The sequence below is a fragment of the Natrix helvetica genome (assembly GCF_964273705.1).
Source record: "Natrix helvetica genome assembly, chromosome: 1".
NCBI classification, from domain to species: domain Eukaryota; kingdom Metazoa; phylum Chordata; class Lepidosauria; order Squamata; family Natricidae; genus Natrix; species Natrix helvetica.
Genome location: NC_138548.1, coordinates 193,201,058 through 193,221,776, shown reverse-complemented (window position 1 = coordinate 193,221,776; position 20,719 = coordinate 193,201,058). Strand labels below are relative to the sequence as shown.

Here is a 20,719-nt window from a genome sequence, read left to right as displayed (position 1 = left end):
CTAGAACAAATTGCAAAAAAATGCTATTTAGCAATCATGTTGAACTAAGAGAGAAGATAAATAATCCACTGTGGTTTTTAAGGGCCTCATTAATTTCCTCTGAAATTCCCTGCTTGCTCAAGCTCCTCCTCACCTCTCTCCCCCCCCCCCCCAATGTACTGATTAAACATTCAGCAATTGCAAAGGGGCTTGGCTTCAAAGCAGGCTCTCTGGATAAATACTGGAGTTGTCAGCACTTCTCTGGTCCCTCTGGACTACAATGGAGGGGATGGCTCTGTATCTGGTGGCTGCTCTATTGATTGCTTTTCCAGCATCTTCCCAGGGGGGTCTGTAAGTATCATAGATATTTTAGCAGGGGAAGTAAAGCAGTGTTGGGGATGCCTTGTGGGCTTTCTCTTCCATGATGGTCTGTGCTAAACACAACCATCACATCCAAAACTGTGGTCCTTTGCGGGGTAATGAATTTACTTGCAGGTGTCTTCAAACCCTTTGGAGTTTTCTCAGAAAGTCCAATATATCCCCATGACAGGAGTAAAAGTATAATCATCAATAAGGGATACTGACAGGCCCTGAAGTTCTAAGCTGAGGAATTGTCCTTGGAGTGAAGATTCCCCGGACAAATATAAAGACCTCTTGCTCTCAGTTACGGCTGGGGGTGGGGGGGCATCTATAACCATTGCTAAGCAGAGTCAGCAACTTCCAGAAAACAATGAAGTTGAATATATAGAAAACAGCCGTCCCACACACTTTGTTTCTGATGTCTTCAAGTAACCTTTTGCCATCATTGCTAAGACTTCAGTGACAGAGAGACTGGCCTATCTACTTGTTTTGAGAAAATGTTTATTTTGCTGTGTGTACCTATACTGGAAAACCAGATATGACTTTGTAGCAGGCATACAGTATGTGTAACTAAATGATGTATGAGTGATAGCAGCAATTAGGCTGATCATATTTCTCTGGTCCCAGTATGGAGGATCATCTACTGAAAAAGCAAAAGATAGGAGAAGGAGGAGGTAGAGAAGGTGATTTGTCAATATACATATAACAACTCTTATTGCAGGAAAGAAAAGTAAGCTGTCAATTCTGGTCCCATTTAGGATTGCAAACAAACTCTCTGTAGGTGTAAACCCAAAGCAGGAACATCCAAGAACAGATCTCAACACTATGCTAGATGGGGACTTTGTTAGGGACTTGGCATGGAATCCAAATCGATTTATTGCTTTTAAAGGAACAGAAACCTAAACACTACAGCTCCAAATAGGAGACGATGTTTAAGACCTTTAACGCAGGGGCCACTTCCTTTTCACCTTGGGAAGGCAGTTGTGTTTGGGGTGTGTGTTCAAGTGGTATTGTAAAAAGCGAGGCTTGTGGTTTTGGACAGGTCCTCCTACCTTTCCCTCCAGAGTATGATCCTCAATGGCTAGTTCCTTGTCAGGGTTTCAATAAGCAGAAACTCAGGAAGGATTTTGTTGGGTTTGTTTAACAATAATAATGGGTGAAACTATACTAGATGTACAAAATCCATGGTCAGACTGCCTAAGATATTGTTTTAAAGGATCAGCTCTTAAAAGTCCATAAAAAGAATTGTAAATTTTAATTGTTCATGTTCAATTGCTCTTTGGATTGATGTGAAGAATATAATGCAATATATGTATGTCAGCCCATTACAATAACACAAGCAACAGCTGTTCAATAATGGGCATGTGATCATTGCAGCAGAAGAAACCAGTGTTTTGTAAAGGCATATGTGGATTAGCACAATTAACTTAATTATTGACAATTATCACCATGAAACCTTATCTGAGCTTCAGTTCTTGGCTACGCGGAAATACATTTTTGTTAATCCAAGGAAACATATGAAGGTGTGCAGCAGGGACGTCCGGTCAGGGGAGGCAGGGGAAGCAGAGCCTCACCTCTCTTCATGAAATAATATTATATAATATTATATATATGTATGTGTGTATATATATATATATGTATGTTGTATTTGTGCTGATAAATAAATAAAGGGAGACTAGTATGGATCCATTTCAAGCTATTTAGCTCTCATCAGCTAGCCATACCCTTACTGGGATTCGAACCAGGGCTGTATTGCATACCAGGCCGATGTAATTGCCTCTAAGCCACAGGCTCTCTTCCTTATCAGCAAGGCCAGGGAAATAGGTATGTATTTGTGTTACAACCCCTGGTATGCCCAAATATGGGAGGGAGCTCACTACTCCCTCTTTCTGTTATTCGGCTCATCACAGAAAACCATATATATGTTATAATATTATATACATCCATCCGGGCGCGCCCGGGAGCTGCGGAGGGCGGAGGCAGAAATGTTGTCGGCGCTCCCGGATGACGAAGGCACGAAAGCGACTGGGGAACGACGAGAACCTTCCTGCCTCTCCTGGATTTCCCGTGCTCCTCGCGACTGCAATATGGTTCTCGTCGTTCCCCAGTCGCTTTCGAGGACTGTGGAGCACGAGCTGGCAGAGCACGCTCAGGAAGGCGGGGAATGGGATCACGTGTGCTGGAGGCTGAGGCAGCCTGAGCCTCCAGTACACGTGGCCCCATTCCCCGCCTTCCTGATGACGTCACCAGCCTCACCAGCCATAAACCTCACTGCACGTCACTGGTGTGCAGGGTGAACATTCTTAGTCTTTCATAATGTGTTTCTCTGCTCTGTTGAAGTGTCTTGTACTTTTTTTTAGTACAGTGGGCCTGGGAGATCCTGATGGCCAGGCACTTTATGGATAAACTTGTTCATATCTGCTCTAAGTTGGATGCTGGATGGACAAGGTCTTCTCATGATACATGAGAAGTAACATCCTGCTAAATCATCTGGGATTTGTCCAGGCCTGTGGCATGGTTCTCTGTGGAATGAGCTTAGTCATCTGTAAGGTAGATCTAGGCCCTCCTGGCTGATACTTACAGCAAGGGAGGAAACGGTAGCTGGACATAGGAGGTGGCATATTCATAGTTGAGGGCTGGATGATGCCCTCATTCATAAAGGAGATGGCGACGTGTTGTCAAGAATCCATCACTTGACCTGGCTATCTTCAATAAATCCCTTCTAGGTAAGGTGGTTGAATTATAAATACACAGGAGTATATTTTATATAAACCTTTATATAAAAAAAGAGTTTAGCTATACAATAGTGGCAAACCTATGACACACATGTCAAAGGACATAGCACAATATTCTTTTTTTCCCAATTTTTTTATTATTTTAATTAAACAGAAACACAAAAAAGAATCATCCTTCATTACATCGTGTAGAAAGTGTATCGATTGGTTACAAATAGATTTTGTGTGTTACTACCACAATCATTATTTATACTTCATATTGAATTGTACATTTTAAATCAAGAATCTTTATGAATTTTACTATCAAGGTACCACCATTCTCATTTAGCTAGAGTTATTTAAACGTGCTTTTATCTGGAATCATTTGTATTTAAAGACACAACCACCTTCTGGCATTCATTAACTATTCCAATAAACCTCCAATAGTTACCCTCTTATAACATATTCTGAAAGGACAAAAAAACACCAATTAATAAGATATCTAAACATTCCCCCCGCCCTTTTTTTAAGGCTTATATCTAATTGCTTTTACCAATGCCAACACATGTAGAAATCATTAAACATTATCCATTAGCATTTCCTTATTATTATTATAATTAGGTAAAATTATTTACTATTTATATCACATCTCTTCTCATCAGACCCAAGAAAAATTACATCTTTATAACAAAATCTAAACAAAAAAAATTGTTAATAAAGTTTATAAGTACCCCCAAAAAATTACCTCATTATAGCAAAATCTAAATTTGTTAATAAAATTAATAATTCTTTTTTCCAGGTCTCAATTTGTGGTTTATATCCAAGTTGCTTTTACTAGTTAAAATTATTATTTCATTATTATTATCGTAACGAATTATTTATTAACGAATAAACATTAAAAAAAACAATCTAAAAGCATCTACAACGTCCTACTTATTAATAACCAAAAATTAACTAAGTTTTTTAATATCAACATTCATTATCAACCTGTATCTTTCCAGTAATGGAACAGTCTTATATCTTTTGCCAGTTGTTGTGTCAATTCTCTTATTAACTTCTTTATAAGGTTTTTTAAAACTTCTCTCCGCACATTTTTGCTTAAAAGATCTCTCAAGTAGTCTCGTCACCCTTGAACTGGTATTGAAATTAGCATATCTTTGATTATCAAACTTATTTCCGGAACTGTTTCTCTTCTTAATTCCATCATTAATTCCATATCTTGACACAAGGGATAGAGCTCCTGATTTTCAAATTCATTTTTCCATATTCCCTTCTTTCCACTTTCACTCATAAGTGCTCCATTAGTAAGTTCATCTGATATCTTATCTTTATCTTCTATATCTTCATTGTCTTCTTTAATTTTTGTGGCTCCAACCCCTTCATCTTTTGCCGTACAAGACAATAGTCTATCCAACTTTTTCTCAAATCTCGCAAATCCTTCCAATATGTTTTGAATTCCAACCAAAAATTCTTGAAAACTTAAGGTTTCCTCATCTGCATATTGATACATATTTCCAAAAAGAAAAAAGAGGAGAAAGAAGAAAAAAGAGTCTAAAATCCACTGTCACTCTAGCCTTCAATGTCATATATATATATATATATATATATATATATATATATATATATATATATGTGTGTGTGTGTGTGTGTGTGTGTGTGTGTGTGTGTGTGTGTGTGTGTGTGCGCGCGCGCGCACGCGCACGCGCGCGCCTTTATTTTGAAGTGACTTAAGCACAAGTCCCTTTTAGTTTTTTAAAAAGGAAGGGTTCTATCTTCTTCTTTTCTTTTCCCTCCCTTGCCAAGATATTTCACAAAAGCACTTGCCAAAACAGTCCATGCCCTTGAGTCCTTATCAGTCTCCACAAGCAAGCTGCAAAGTCTCCAATTACAGAGTCAGTAAAATCAAAGGAGAGAGAACAAAGGATACCTTGTTTCAAAACAGGGAAAAAAAAACCAAGTTCTGGCTTCTGAGTGACAGATTCAAACTTTCTCCTATTTATTTCAAACTTATGGAAAATAAAGGTCTTCAAGTGTCTTTAATGAAATTCAATAAGCAGTAGTAAGGAGGATTGGTAAAATTTAAAAAAAAGATTTTAGTTCAGCCAAAAAATAAGGTAGCAAAGAATAGAGAAAAAAAAATCCACTCATTTTCTTAAGAGGAGAAACGGGAAGCATTACAATCACTTCAATCCACAAAACATTGTTACAAAGAGAAAGGGGGAAAAAACTTTCTGAGGCAGTCCAATAAAGATAAATTTCGCCGGTTTATTCTTTTGCTTAAAGGACTAATTTATCTTTTTTTAAAAAAGTTTCTTTGGGCAGTATTCTCAAAGAAAAAATCTCACCAGATGGACTCACTTTCACTGCCTTCTTTCTGGAGCCGTCTCCAACTTTGTCAGCCTGGGGATGTCTGTTTACCACCAGCTTGGAGAGCTTCCCTTGGGTCAATCAGGGATTTTGCGATATCCCTGAGACCAGCAAGGATTTGTCTCCCTGTTCACCGTCTCTTCGGGACGGTTTAGGTCCATATGGACCAATAGCACAATATTCTTGAGTGATAAGTCAGCCTTCACCAACAACCAACAACTATTCTTGGAAGTGGTTTTCAGAGGTTAGTTCTTGTGTGGGGAAGTCTCTATCTCCATGCAAGAAGATCATGTTCTCATGCAACCTCCAAAGCCTCCAAAAATCACACAAGAAAGTGATAAACTTTCATAGGGTTTTATGGGGCAGAAGAGGCTATAGAAGAGCTTTCTCCAAAGCCACTTCAAGAAGGAAGGGCTCAGGTAATGCGAAGACCGCAGGGGCTTCTCAACATAAAGAGAAGGCCTTCTGAAGGAAAGCAGCACAAGACAGATCCTAGGGAATCACATACCCACACAACTGCGCTGTATTTTTTAAAATAATGAATATATAAAAAATTGAGCCTCTTTCATTGGGGGCATGCAAGTGCATGTGCGAGAGATGCAAGAAGAGTCAAATTAGGTATCTCCCAAATTTTTGACACGCTAATCCCAAAAAGTTCACCATCATTGTCTAGCCAGGAAGCCCACTTTTCACCAGAAAGTCCCTCTTAAAATTGCCTTCTCAGTAGCAGTTTTACTTTAGAGCAGGTTGATCCCTAAGTTATTATTTTCTCTGTTGCCTTGCAAGTAGACTGAGTGCTTCTGTACCAGAGATAAATTTCTTGAGTGTCTAATCAAACTTGGCCAAATAAAGTATTCAATTCAATTCAACTCAAATGCCAATCATTCTGGAGGAAAGTGAAAATAGTCCTCTTTTAGGGCTTTTGAAATGGGGCCCAACATTAGATGGCAATAATTTGTATATATTTGTAAGGATTGATAAAGAAATACATAAATAAATACAATTTCTAATACTGTTTGAATCAACAATCCGCAGCACTGGAGAATTTTAATAGTAGGAGTCATGCATGAGTTTCTGATGTCACTTCATGACACACAGGCACAATATTTCTTTCTCAGAAATGAACCTCAGCTTGAAATTGGCTGTGCCATTGTGGATTTCTAGCCTGCCTCTATTGCCTCCCTCCCCCCAATAATTTCCCGTCACCTAACTTTCCTGACTTTGCCAACACCCGACTTTCTTACACATGGGCATCATCTAAATAAGCCAATTCTGACAATCCATGCACTCTGATATCATAGTGGAAGTGCAATCGTTATTATCTATCATCTATGTGAGGATACATTCCTGCAAGAGCTATTGGTTACTATGGGGTATATGGTTACTCCATGTACCCCATTGTTGGATTGGGTAATGGATAGGCACACACAGGCTTAACGGTAACAACAGTTCTTTATTAACAACAACAAGTGAGAACAATCCAGCGAAGGTTGAGTCTGACAGCAGCCCTTTTATAGGGAGCTGTCAGACCCTTCGACCAATAGGATTAAACCTCTCTTTCCGCCGGAACAGAGGACCTTGGTGGAAACCACTGTAGTTGGTATAAGTATCTAACACCCATAGTTTGCAAAAGTAACCAGATAGTTCTGAGAAGCCAATTAAATTACACTGCAGCAGACAGTTTATGAGAAACTGCGCATGTAATCAGACTGCAAGGAGGAAATGCCAGCAGGCCTCACTGTCAAATTGCTTTGTTTAAATGCAAACATAGCCAGAGCCAGTAGAATGTGACTAAAGATATCAAGATATGATAACAAGGCATTTGTTTGCAATATATAATATTAGAGTGATTTGATTTACACAGCCTTAATCTCCCATTCACACAAGATAATGTGTTCATTAATCTGCCATCTAAAAATGTTTTTCTTTTCCCCATTGCTTTACATTTGCTTTTGTAATAAATATGCTTATGGTGTTACTATGGAGACGGCCTGACAAGAAAACCTCCCATTTCTTTCCCTTCTGTAAAAGCCTTCAACTGTTGACATTCCATTATTACAAAATGGCAAGACAGTACTTTTTTCCTCCTGGCCCTTACTTGGGGCTGACAAACTAAACCAAATTTGTAGAACTGAAGGCTGCCTTTGGAAAATGCTGGATCAAGTGGGTAGGCACTGCTTTAACACTAGTATATGTTTGATGTGGGGATTAAAGTGCTGACCTGGAAATCAGGAGTCTATGAGTTCTAGCGCTTCCTTAGGCAGGTAACTTTGGGCCAGTCCCTTTCTCAGCCCAATTCACCTCCCAGAGTGGAAAACTAGAAGGCAACAAACTTATATATGCTGCTGTCTTGATTTGTAGAAAACAAAAGCAGGATATAAATCTAATGATGATGAACCTGATTTGAGGTTCTCTGTGGAAGAAGAACTGCAAGCCCAAGCAAGCCCTCTGTGTGCAGCAGCACAGGTGCAGAAAACCACAAATCAGCTCCAACATAAAGTTTATGTAAGGTGCAGCAGCCTATAATCACAGCACAAACATCAGCAAAGGCCAAAGAGCAATTGAACGAGTCTTCTGCACTGTCTTCTGTATTTGCTTGAGAGGAACTCCTATTCAGTCAGCCACCAGAGGATCCTAACACAAGGTGTGAGACATATAAAGATCACCAGCAACTCAACACTGCTTATTTTGTATTTGGGTTATTATTGTATGTGTTTCTATTTTTCCAACTTTTACCCATCCTGTTTCTTCAATAAAGCATCCAGATCTACACATACAGTCTGTTTTATTGGAGGTTAGCTGCATGTCAAGCTGCACACAAAGTAACATGTAGCTAGGACAGAACAGTGATTCTGTAGACAGATCTTGATAGCAAGGAGTGGTGCAGAGGGAGATTGGAGTGGTGATGAGATTGGAAAGATTTCCCCAGTCCCAGCTGCTGGGGCGAAATCTGTGATCCCACACATGTGTGACTGGTAAAGGGAGAGTGGGTGGTGAGTCGGTGGCCACTCTGGGGCAAGGCTGGAGCTGGGGAATAGTGCATTCCCCGATCCAGTCGAGGCAGGCAGCAGCTCCGGGGCCTCGGGGAATGGTGCATCCCTGGGATCCTGGCCCCTGACCAAAGGTGAAGGGTGAGGAGGCGGCATGCTTAGTTACCTTTGGTGAGTTGAGCAGAGTGGGTGAGGCATGGATGCGACTGGTGAGGCGCGTAGCTGGGCTGTGTGGCGAAGCGAAGGGAACATATATAGGGCTGGGATGGGCGGGGTGAGCGAACATCGAGCAGGCGGGCGGAGTGGGTGAGCGAACAGTGACCAGGTGACTGGTTTGGGGGTGTGGCCAGCCAGCGGTCACTACCAGTTCGGTGACTCACGGCAAATTTCCGCTACCAGTTCACATGAACTGGTGCGAACCAGCTGAATACCACCTCTGGTTTAAATAAAGAATCAACAGAATTAGATCAGATATTAACAAGGACAGATGAAAAATTAATAAAGAAGATATATAGCTGTTTGTTAAGTATTAAGATGGAAGATGAATAAGTAAAAGAGACAATGATAGTATGGGCTAAAAAATTGGCCAGTCGATTGAGTTGGATCAATGGCAGAAATTATGGAATAGAAATTATAAATTAACAATGTCTACTGCATACAAAGAAAATCTTTATAAAATGTTTTATAGATGGCATTTCCCACCCTTAAGGATAACAAAGATATTTAAGGATAAATTTGCAAAATACTGGAAATGTCACCAGATGCCTGGTTCGTACTATTATATGTGGTGGACATGTCAAAAAGTAAAAAATATTGGACAAAAATACATACATGGCTGGAAAGAAATGACAAAACAACATATAAACTTGAAACCAGTTGTGCATTTTACCAGAGAAATATAACAAAGGGAATGTATATCTGATTTTACATCTATTGATTGCAGCAAGAATAGCATTTGCACAACAATGGAAAAGTGAAGAGATCCCAACAGATGAAGATGTGGTTAGAAAAATATTAGAATGTGCAGAAATGGATAAGCTAACACTTACAATTAAGGGGGGGGGGAAAGACACTGAATATTGCTTGACTTGGGACTTATTTTATCAATGACTAGCTGACAAAAACAGGAGCTAGGAACAGGAAAATATGTGAAAGGATTAGAGATATAAGGAAGATAGGTTAACTTGGTTAATAAATAGTATGATTATGAATGTTATTAATATTAATATAATTGATATTTATGCAATGAATATTGTTGTAAACACTTTATTATTTCCTGAAATGATTTGTACCCTGACAACACACTCTTCAACTGAAATTGGAATTTGTTAGATGCTTGCTTTAACTACAGTGGTTTCCATCAAGGTCCTCTGTTCTGATAAGAACAGAGGTTTAATCCTGTTGGTCGAAGGGTCTGACAGCTCCCTATAAAAGGGCTGCTGTCAGACTCAACCCTTGCTGGATTGTTCTTACTTGTTGTACTTAATAAAGAGCTGTTGTTACTGTTAGCCTGTGTGTGCCTATCCATTACCTATCCATTACCTGGCAATGAAGGTGGGTTTGGAAGGCAACTAAGCAAACCAAAAAGAGCGTAGCAATCCAGCAAGCACATCCAGCCCAGAGCTCAATGCGACTTCGAGCAGCCATTTTTGAGCGGCAAACTCAAAACGCCCTCAGAACACGAAATGGCTATGCACGCCCCACTGACTCCGTATGACCCAGTCACCGAGCACTGCTTCCTCAAGGCCAACGAACTCATGGGCCTTCCATGTTCTTCGGATACTGTGGCCGGGAAGTGTTCGAAACGGCAAAAGACCTCTCTGAGCCGATGCCATTACAATCAGTCACCTGTTCCATGCTGCAGCAGACGTTGAGGACCCACTATGCCCCCAAGCCGTTCAAGCACGTTCACTGGCATGAGTTTAACATCAGGAGCCAGAAGGAGGGCGAATCGATCAACAAGTATATTGCGGCGCTACGAAAGGCCGCAGTGTACTGCGAGTTCCAAGACCTGGACGAGCTGATTCTGGACCGCATAATTTGCAGTGTGCGGGACATTAATCTACAGAGGAGGTTACTCGCTAAATCTAACCTCATGATACAAATTGCCGTCAAATCCACTGAAACTCTGCAGCGCCAAAGCGCTCCACAAGATGTGCGAAAGAGTACATGCGTACATCACGAGGCTGCAGAGCCCGAGAGCTCAGAAGGTGAGGAAGATGACAGCTGCTGCATGCACAGTAGCTGCGCCCAGCTGGCACGCAAATTCAAACGCATCTCCCACCTTGCGCTAGCTGCGGAGGAGACCATGCCAGATCAGCTTGCCGTTTCCACGATGCTACCTGCCAGCGCTGCAAGCGAAAAGGGCACATCGCCAAGGTGTGCCGGAGCGAATTCCTTGCTACTACCTGGCAGCCTAGAAGCGCACCAAACTGCCAACTGAGGCCCAACCAAAGGGCCTGGCAGAAGCCACCACAGCGCTCAGAGGGCGACGCTAGAGTCACCTACCATACGTCAATCGGCCAAGTCCGCACCAGGTGGCCAAAAAAGCTGAAGGTCACAGTCCTCATCGAGGACTCTCCATGTGAGATGGAGATTGACACCGGGTCATCACTGACCATCATGCCATGGTCTACCTCCAAGTAGGCTATCCTCAGCTTGAAGAAACAACATCTACGCACCCCAGACATCCGCCTACACGATTACCAGGGCAACCGGGTCCCCATCGTGGGCCAAGGCACCTTCCGGGTGAAATTCAAGCATTTCAACGGCCAACTCCCAGTGACGGTAGTCAGCGGCAACCTGCAGAGGCTCCTGGGGCTTGACTGGTTCGAAGTCCTGGGCCTAGAAGTTACCAGTATCAACGCCTTGAAAGACAACGGCGCTGAAGCCATTTTCAAGGAGTTTGGGGACATTTTCGGCACTGGTCTTGGTAAGTATGTGGGGACCCCAATATAGTCCCCATAAGGCTAAAACCCAGGAGAGTACCTTTTGCTCTCCGCCCCAAAATTGACAGGGAAATTGTTAAGCTCGTAGGCCAGGGAATCCTAGAGCTGGTTGATCACGTATGCTGGGAGACCCCTATTGTGACACCTGTCAAATCTGACGGGTCTGTCCGCATCTGCGCAGACTACAAGTGAACAATCAATAAAGCACTACAACAAAGCGCTTACCCTGTACCCATTGTACAGCACCTACTACATTCATTAAGCCCCGGAAAAATATTCACAAAATTAGACATGGTGCAGACATCCCAACAATTGCCAGTAGATGGTGCTATGGCGGAGGCCCAAACCATTGTGATGCACAGGGGTGCATTAAAATGTCGCCGCCTGCAATTCGGCGTTAGTATCACCCTGGACTCCTGGTAGACGGCTGCATTGACCCTGGTCTTAATGAAGCACAGTGGTCCAAAGTCCTCTTTTCTGATGAGAGCAACTTTTGCATCTCATTTGGAAACCAAGGACCGAGAGTATGGAGGAAGAATGGAGAGGCCAAAGAAGCACAGTAATCCCACTGTCATTGAACCAGTTTTTGGTGTCTTTTGGCAAAAGTTGCTTTCATCAGAAAAGAGGACTTTGGACCAAGGAGCAACAGGACTTTGGACCACTGTGCTTCATTAAGACCAGGGTCAATGCAGCCATCTACCAGGAGATTTTGGAGCACTTCATGCTTCCTTCCTCAGATGAGCTTTATGGGGATGCTGACTTCATTTTCCAGCTGCCCGCACTGCCAAAAGCACCAAAACCTGGTTCAATGACTGTGGTATTACTGTGCTTGATTGGCCAGCAAACTTGCCTGAGAGAATCCATGGGGCATTGCCAAGAGAAAGATGAGAGACATGAGACCGAACAATGCAGACGAGCTGGAGGCCACTATTGAAGCATCCTGGTCTTCCATAACACCTCAGCAGGGCCACAGGCTGATAGCTTCCATGCCACCCTGCATTGAGGCCGTAATTGCTGCAAAAGGGGCCCAAACCAAGGACTGAGTACATATGCATGCTTATACTTTTCAGAGGTCCGATATTGTTCTATGTACAATCCTTGTTTTATTGATTGCATGTAATATTCTAATTTTCTGAGATGGTGGATTTGGGGTTTTCATGAGCTGTACGCCATAATCATCACAATTATGACAAATCACAGCTTGAACTACCTTGCTTTGCATGTAATGAGTCTTATCTCATATATTAGTTTCACCTTTTAAGTTGCATTACTGAAATAAATGAATGTTTGCACGATATTCTCATTTTTTGAGTTTCACCTGTACAGAACAGGTACCTGTATGCAGGTAGCAAAGGGGCCCAGCCTCAGGCAAGACAAGTGGAAATAGAACTAGCCATCCTTGAGGAAGAGATCATATGGACGATGAACCAACTCCCAAACAAGAAGACTCCAGCTGCTGACACTATCCCTGCAGAATTACTGAGAACTGTACTACCCCGAGTCATTAGAGACCTGTGCCAGAAAATCTGGGAAATCAACACATGACCACAGGATTAGAAATGCTCAGTTTTCATTCCACTGCCAAAAAAAGGGGGTGACTCTCCCTTTGATTGCTCCAATTATCACACAATTGCTCTCATTTCTCAAATCAGGGAGGTTCTGCTTAAAATTATACAACAATGTCTAGCATCAGTCATCAAAAGGGAATTACCAGAGATCCAAGCCAGCTTCTCAAAGGGTTGTTGTACCCATGCCCATATTGCAAATCTGCTCTGGATCATGGAAAATATCTTGGGAATATCAAAAGTTCATGTCCATATGTTTTATTGACTACAAGAAATCATTCCATTCTGTTGATCCTGAGAAGGTATGGAGAGCCCTACAAGACTTAGGGGTACTACTGTTAGCACATTCGGTCAAGTTGGTGCAATCACTGTACACCAATCAGGAAGCCAATGTATGAACACCATATCGAGACACCAATTGGTTTAAGATAGAAAAACAAATGTTACAAGGTTTCGTTCTCTCCCCTTCCTTATTCAAACTGTGCGCTGAAATTATCACGAGGAAGCTAGACCTTGAAGAATAAAAAATTGGGGTAAAGATTGGAGGAAGAAATATCAACAATCTTTGATATGCTGCTGACAATACAACCCTCCTTTCCGAAATCAAAGAAAACATGTAACTTCTGATTTTAAAAAAAGAAGAAAATTTTCAAAGAAGAAAATAACAATTTTGTCTCTTCCTGAACATCAAAAAGACCAAGCTCATAACCACTGCAAGGAATAGAAACCTCAAAATAGAAATTAATGGTGAAGAGAAAGAATATGTGGAAAAAATCACTTTCCTGGTATCACAGACCGCTCAAAGCAGTGAATGCAGCCCAGAAATAAAACGTTGGGTTGCTCTGAGTCACATAGAAACAATAAACATGAACCAAATATGGAAAAGCTAAGATGTCAGCCTGGCAGTGAAATGTAGGTTAGTCCTCTCTATTATGTTCCTTGTAGCTTCCCATGCTTGGATCTCAAAAAAGCAAGACAGGTAGAAAATCAACTCCTTTGAACTGTGGTGCTGGAGAAGGCTCCTGCATATTCCTTAGACAGCAAAGGTAATCAGCAAGCAAGTACTGTAGAGCATATCACCAGGCATGTCACTTGCAAAGCAAAATCACAAAACCACGTCTCACTTATTTTGGCCATGTTGCATGGAGGAATTTACTGGAGAAAACAATTACGTTTTCAGAAAAGTTAGTGCTAAAAGGAAACCAGGCTGCCAAAGAACGTGGTGGCTGGACACCATCAAAGCTGACACCAGCTAGAGCATAGAACAACTCAAAGAAGTAGTACAAGATTGGAAGATGTGGAGAGACCTGGCCTATAGAATTGCCAAGAGTTGGACACAACAGATAGGATAACATTATTTTCATTCCTCTTTGTGTAGTGCCCTGCCAGAACACACATCCAAGGTATTACTAGCCATAAAAAGGGTAAAACGATACTGTGTAGTTAACTAGATTCCTTTATTGCTTGCTCGCTTATATTCATTCATTCATTCATTCATTCATTCATTCATTCATTCATTCATTCATATGTTTTTTCACTTAGCATTGTCTGCTTCATGAAACACTCTAGGCTCTTTATATCTAAACACAAATAATTTCTAACATATTCAAACATATGATTAGAATCACATCAAAAATCATCATCAGAGTTCCATATCACCAGCTTCCCAAGTAGATCACTTCCAAATATGTGTCATTTCCTGCTCCAAAAACCTGTGGAAACAACAGTAATGCCTTAGTAGAATTACTGTGATATGTTTAGAACAGACTTTGGGGTAAGAAGTTGTACCCACAAATTGGGCTACTTTAAAACCCTTTCCAAATATGTCTGTGAGGGAGAGGGGCAAAGTAAGTTTGTGAACACAAAATAAAGGAATATTTGCAGATGTAATAGCAGAATATCAAAACCAAATTGCATAAATACTGCTATTTAGTCATTGCATTGAAACCCGGGTGAGGACAAATAATCCAGTGTACGTTTTTTTAAAATTTCCTCTGAAATGTCCTAGTTATTCAAGCCCCCCCCCCCAATTTCTGTACTGATTAAACATTCAGCAATTGCAAAGGGGATTCAAGCAGGCTCTCTGGATAAATACTGGAGTTGTCAGCACTTCTCTGGTCTCTCTGGACTACAATGGAGGGGCTGGCTCTCTATCTGGTAGCTGCTCTATTGATTGCTTTTCCAGCATCTTCCTACGGGGATCTGTAAGTATCATAGATATTTCAGCAGGGGAAGTAAAGCAGTGCTGGTGTAGCCTTGTGGTCCTTTGCAAGGTAATGAATTTCCTTGCAGGTGTAACAAAGACTTGTGGGCTTGACAGTCTGTGCTAAGCAGAGCTATCATGTCCAAGGTGCTTTATAGAGTAATGAATTTACTTGCAGGTGTCTCCAAACACTTTGGAACTTTCTTAGAAAGTCCAATATATTCCCATGACAGGAGTAAACCTATTATAATCAACAATCCACTTCCTTTTCACTTTATGAAAGTAATTGGAAAGGCAGGATCTGTGTTGGGAGTATGTGTTCAAATGGTATTGTAAATAGTGAGGTTTGTGATTTTGGGCAAGCCTACCTTTTCCTTCAGAATATGACCACTGATATGATAATTAATTCATTAAAACAATTTGTCCTGTTTAATAATTTCAACAATTCAGCCAAAAAATGAACAGAGGTAGATGCAAACATTTCATATTGACTCATCAGTACCCACATTACAATAACACAGTTAAACTCCTCCTCAAATATAAGATCTAGCAAGAGCATTAATTAAGCCTATAAGGTATGCAGGAAAGCAACCAATCACAAACCTTATGCCCATGGGAGGCGTAGATTGACATAAAGCTGTTTCTGCATGCACAAGGGAGGCTTCAAACAGTTAATGGCAATCACCTCAGCAAAACTAGAGTTCCTGCAGCACAGTAGAACTTTAAATAGAGTTTGGCGCCACCTGATGGCCCATAGCTAGTAAGTGTCTTGCAATGGCTGAAGAAGGGATTTTATGGCCATGATTTGCTTTTGTTGTTGGATTACTCAAGACTGTCTGCACCCATTTTGGAAGATGCTCTTTTATTCTGAAAGCCAAACACCTATCAGTTCTGCCAATGTAATTGTCTCCACAATTACAAACAAATTGGTAAACACAATAAGTTTTGGTGCTGATAGGTTGTGCTTCCTTAATTAGGGGCAGCGGTAACTTCTGGGTTTGATGTAATATGTGAAGCTCAGCTGTACTGAAAATTGCTTCAATTTGTTTGTAAAAGTACAGGTGACAGACTCAACAATTCCTCTGTAAGATTGTATCAACAGCTCCTGTTGCAGTCTGAACTTCCTAAGTTGATGTAGGAGGAACATTCTTTGTTGCTCCTTGTAATGATGGTTCTAATGTTTGGTGACCATTGCAAATCCTGGGAGATTATAGAACCACAAAACATGAAGGATTCTACAGCTAATACTGTGCTATCAAATATAGTAAGAGGTGTAGACTAAAAGGGCTCCTCCTAAAATTCCATCTCCACAGTTTTAAGCATGTTCAGCACCAGATTGTTCCAGCTGCACTACAGGACCAGTTGTTCGAATTCCCATCATATGCAGGCTCATCGCTGTCTCAAATGAGACCCTCAACTCTTGTATCATCTGCAAACTTCAGTATAGGTAGCCAGTTTGTTTAGTGACAGTTCAAAGTTACAACAACACTGAAAAAGTGATCTATGACCATTTTTCACACTTTGTAGCATCTGCATGGTCACATGATCAAAATTCAGATGTTTGGTAACTGACCCATATTTATGACAGTTGCAGTGTTTTTAACTAATGTGGTCACTTTTTGTGGCCTTCTGACAAGCAAAGTGCAATGGGGAGGCCAAATTCACTTAACAACCATCTTACTAACTTAGTAACTGCAGTGATTCTTAACTGGCAAGAAGGGTCCTAAAATGGGGCAAAATTCATTTAACAAATGTCTCGCTAAGCAACAGAAATTTTGAGCTCAATTGTGGTTGTAAGTCAAGGGCTACCTGTACTTTCACAGAGGGATCCCTAGAAATGCAATCATTGGTATATATAGAGAAGAGCAATGGAGAGACCACAGCCCCCAGGGCCATCTATGCTAATTGCTGGATATTCAGTGTGCTTTTTCCTAGCTTTGCCTGTTGCTTCCTATCTGTCAAAAACCAAATAATCCACCTACAACTATGGATAGCACTGCTAACTGAATAAGTCTAGAGAGAAGAATTTCTGGAATGATGGTATTGAATGCTGAGCTGAAGTCTATAAAAAGGACTCTTGCATAGGTTCCTGGAGATTCAAGATTTTGCAAAATATTTCGTTTCAATTCTTGGTTCAAGGGGAGGAACACTTTAGTTAATCCAAGGAAATTTATATGGATACAAGTTTAGGCATTTGATATTCTCATATCTGCTCTAAGTTGGATGCTGGATGGGCAAGGTCTTCTCATGATACACAAGAAGTAACATCATGCTAAATCATCTGGGATTTGTCCAGGCCTGTAGCACTGCACTAGACATGATCATCTGTGGAATGAGCTCAGTCATCTGTAAAGTAGATCTGGGCCCTCCAGGCTGATATGTACAACTAGAGAGGAAAGGGTAGCTGGATACAGGAGGTGGCACATTCATCCTTGAGTGATGGATGATGCCCTCAGCTGTAAAGAAGATGTTGATATGTTTCCTTGTCAAGAATCCATCACTTGACCTGGCTGTTTAAGACTAGCTATGAAAACATTAAGGCTATTTAATTCTTTAACATATCCCTTTTAGGTGAGATGGTTGAATTATAAATACACAGGAGTGTATTTCATATAAACTTTCATATATTTTAGCTATACTGTGGTGGTAAATCTATGACACATGTGTAAAAGGCACAACATTTTTGGGTCACACGCCATCCTTCACCAACACCCAAAAATTAGTCTTCAAAGTGGTTTTCCAAGGTCAGTTCTTGTGTGGGGAAGTCTCTGTCTCTCCAGGCAAGAGGAGCATGTTCTCATACAGCTTCCGAAGCCTCAAAAATCAGAGCACAAAGGAATGAGGTTTCACGGATTTTTGTGGGGCTGCAGAGGCTGTGGGAGAGCTTTCTCTGAAGCTGCCTAAAGAGCGAAGGCCTCAGCCTCAGGTAGGCCACAGGAGTCTGTCAAAAGAAAGAGAAGACCACCTGAAGATAATTGGCACGAGGCAGATCCTGAGGATCATACACATGACTGCACTGATTTTTTTTAAACGAAATGTATACATAAAGAATTGTTTCTTGCAGAACAGAACAGAACAGAACATTTTTTGGGCCAAGTGTGATTGGACACACAAGGGATTTGTCTTAACCTCCCCAAGCACTGCAAAATTTTAATAGCCGGAGTCATGCATGAGTTTCTAATGCCACTTCCAGGCTCACGGGCACAATATTTCTTTCTCAGAAATGAACCTCAGCTTGAAATTGGCTGTGCCATTGCGGATTCCTGTCCTGCCTCTATTGCGTCTCTGCTCAATACCTGACTTTCCTACACATGGGCATAATCTAAATAAGGCAACAGTCAATTCTGACAATCATTTGATTCTTGCACTCTGATATCATAGTGCAAATGCAATCTTTATTATCTATTATCTATTGTGTCTATGTGGGGATACATTCCTGCAAGAGCTATTGGTTACTCCAATCTCCATATACCCCATAGTTTGCAAAAGTAACTAGATAGCTCTGAGAAGCCAATTAAATTACACTGCAGCAGACAGTTTAAGTGAAACTGTGCATGTAATCAGACTGCAAGGAAGAAATGCCAGCAGGCCTCACTGTCAAATTGCTCTGTTTAAATGCAAACATAGCCAGAGCCAATAAAATGTGACTGAAGATATCAATTCATGATAACAAGGCATTTGTTTGCAATATACAACATGAGATTGATTTGATTTACACAGCTTTAATCTCCCATTCACACAAGATAATGTGTTCATTAATCTGCCATCTAAAAATATTTCTCTTTTCTCCATTGCTTTACTTTTGCTTTTGTAATAAATATGCTTATGGTGTTAGTAACAAAACCTCCCATTTCTTTCCCTGCATGTTCTGTAAAGGCCTTGACATTCCAGTATTACAAAATGGTATCACAATACCATTCTCTTCCTCCTGGCCCTTACTTGGGGCTGACAAACTAAACCAAATTTGTAGAACTGAAGGCTGCCTTTGGAAAATGCTGGATCAAGTGGGTAGGCACTGCTTTAACACTAGTATATGTTTGATGTGGGGATTAAAGTCCTGGCCTGGAAATCAGGAGTCTATGAGTTCTAGCGCTTCCTTAGGCAGGTAACTTTGGGCCAGTCCCTTTCTCAGCCCAATTCACCTCCCAGAGTGGAAAACTAGAAGGCAACAAACTTATATATGCTGCTGTCTTGATTTGTAGAAAACAAAAGCAGGATATAAATCTAATGATGATGAACCTGATTTGAGGTTCTCTGTGGAAAAGTGAACTGCATAGCCAAGTAAGCCCTCTGTGTGCAACAGCCAAAAACATATGAAGAAAACATACGAAGGACAGTTGCAGGATTTGGGTTTGGCTAGTCCAGAGCAGGGCTGTCAAACTCCTAGCCTGCGGGCTGGATGCATCACGCGCTGGCCATGCCCATACCCCGTTTAGCAAAGCAGGAAAAACAGAGGTGGTATTCAGCAGGTTCTGACCAGTTCTGGAGAACCAGTAGTGGAAATTTTGAGTAGTTTGGCTAAACTGGTAAATACCACTTTTGACTGGCCCTGCCCCCATCTATTCTCTGCCTCCCGAGTTCCAGCTGATCGGGAGGAAATGGGGCTTTTACACTATCCTTCCCCTGCCACGCCCACTAAGTCATGCCAGCCCACACTATCCTTCCCCTGCCAGGCCCACAGTATTATGGAATATAGGAACTGACACAGAATTCCGGGATCAAACAGAAAAGGTTTATTTGCGCAAAGTTCAGTGGCTACACAGAGGAGCAACAGACTGAATCCAGAAGGATTCGTTTGCAACACTATTATAGATCTGACAGGCTTCCCCCCACAAGCCCTCCCTTTTCCTTCTCTCAAAGCTAAAATAAAATGTGGTTTTTCTAGTAATTCACAGGTACTTGCTTCCTGTCTTCAATTTTTGTTGTTTGGCTAGGTGTGATTTAAGCTTCCTCTTGCAAATCCTTAATCTTCAAACTAAAGCTTTCCTCTTACAGAACTCTTAACATGCTCCATTATAAAGACAGTTACATATATTTAAGATTCCTATTATCCCATATTATATTATTCCATATTAACAGAACTGGTAGTAAAAAAATTTGAACCCCACCACTGGTGGAAAAGTCTTGATACATCATGTTATGCCGCTCTGACGATGTGAGTTTGACACCCCTGGTCTAGAGAAAAGAAGGACTAGAGGGGACATGATAGCAGTATTCCAGTATCTGAGATGTTGCCACAAAGCGGAGGGAGTCAACTTATTTTCCCATGCAATGGAGGGCAGGACAAGAAACAATGGATGGAAACTAATCAAGGAGAGAAGCAACCTGGAATTAAGGAGAAACTTCCTGACAGTGAGAACAATTAACCAGTGGAACAGCTTGCTTCCAAAAGTTGTGGGAGGTTCTTGGAGGTTTTTAGGAAGAAACTGGGCAGTCACTTGTCTGGAATGATATAGGGTCTCCTGCTTGAGCCTGTGGTTCAACTAGAAGACCTCCAAGGTCCCTTCCAGTTCTATTCTGATTGATAGGGCTCTATGTGGAAGAATGAACTGCAAACCCAGGCAAACCCTCTGTGTGCAGCAGCCCAGATGCA

At 41.3% G+C, this 20,719-nt stretch overlaps 1 protein-coding gene across 2 annotated transcripts in view; it reads left to right on the top strand.

Annotated features, from left to right (window-relative positions):
- Positions 1 to 209: 209 nt before the first annotated feature.
- The window catches only part of LOC309389037 (complement C3-like), a 213,395-nt gene continuing 192,885 nt past the window's right edge, over positions 210 to 20,719 (top strand). Inside the window, exon 1 of one of the 2 annotated variants that reach the window (XM_081946931.1) lies at positions 210 to 330. In XM_081946931.1, coding sequence (XP_081803057.1) covers positions 260 to 330 — 71 coding nt within the window. In that variant the 5' untranslated portion in view covers positions 210 to 259. The remainder of the gene's footprint in view (positions 331 to 20,719) is intronic. The other variant, XM_081946932.1, reaches the window with a different exon arrangement.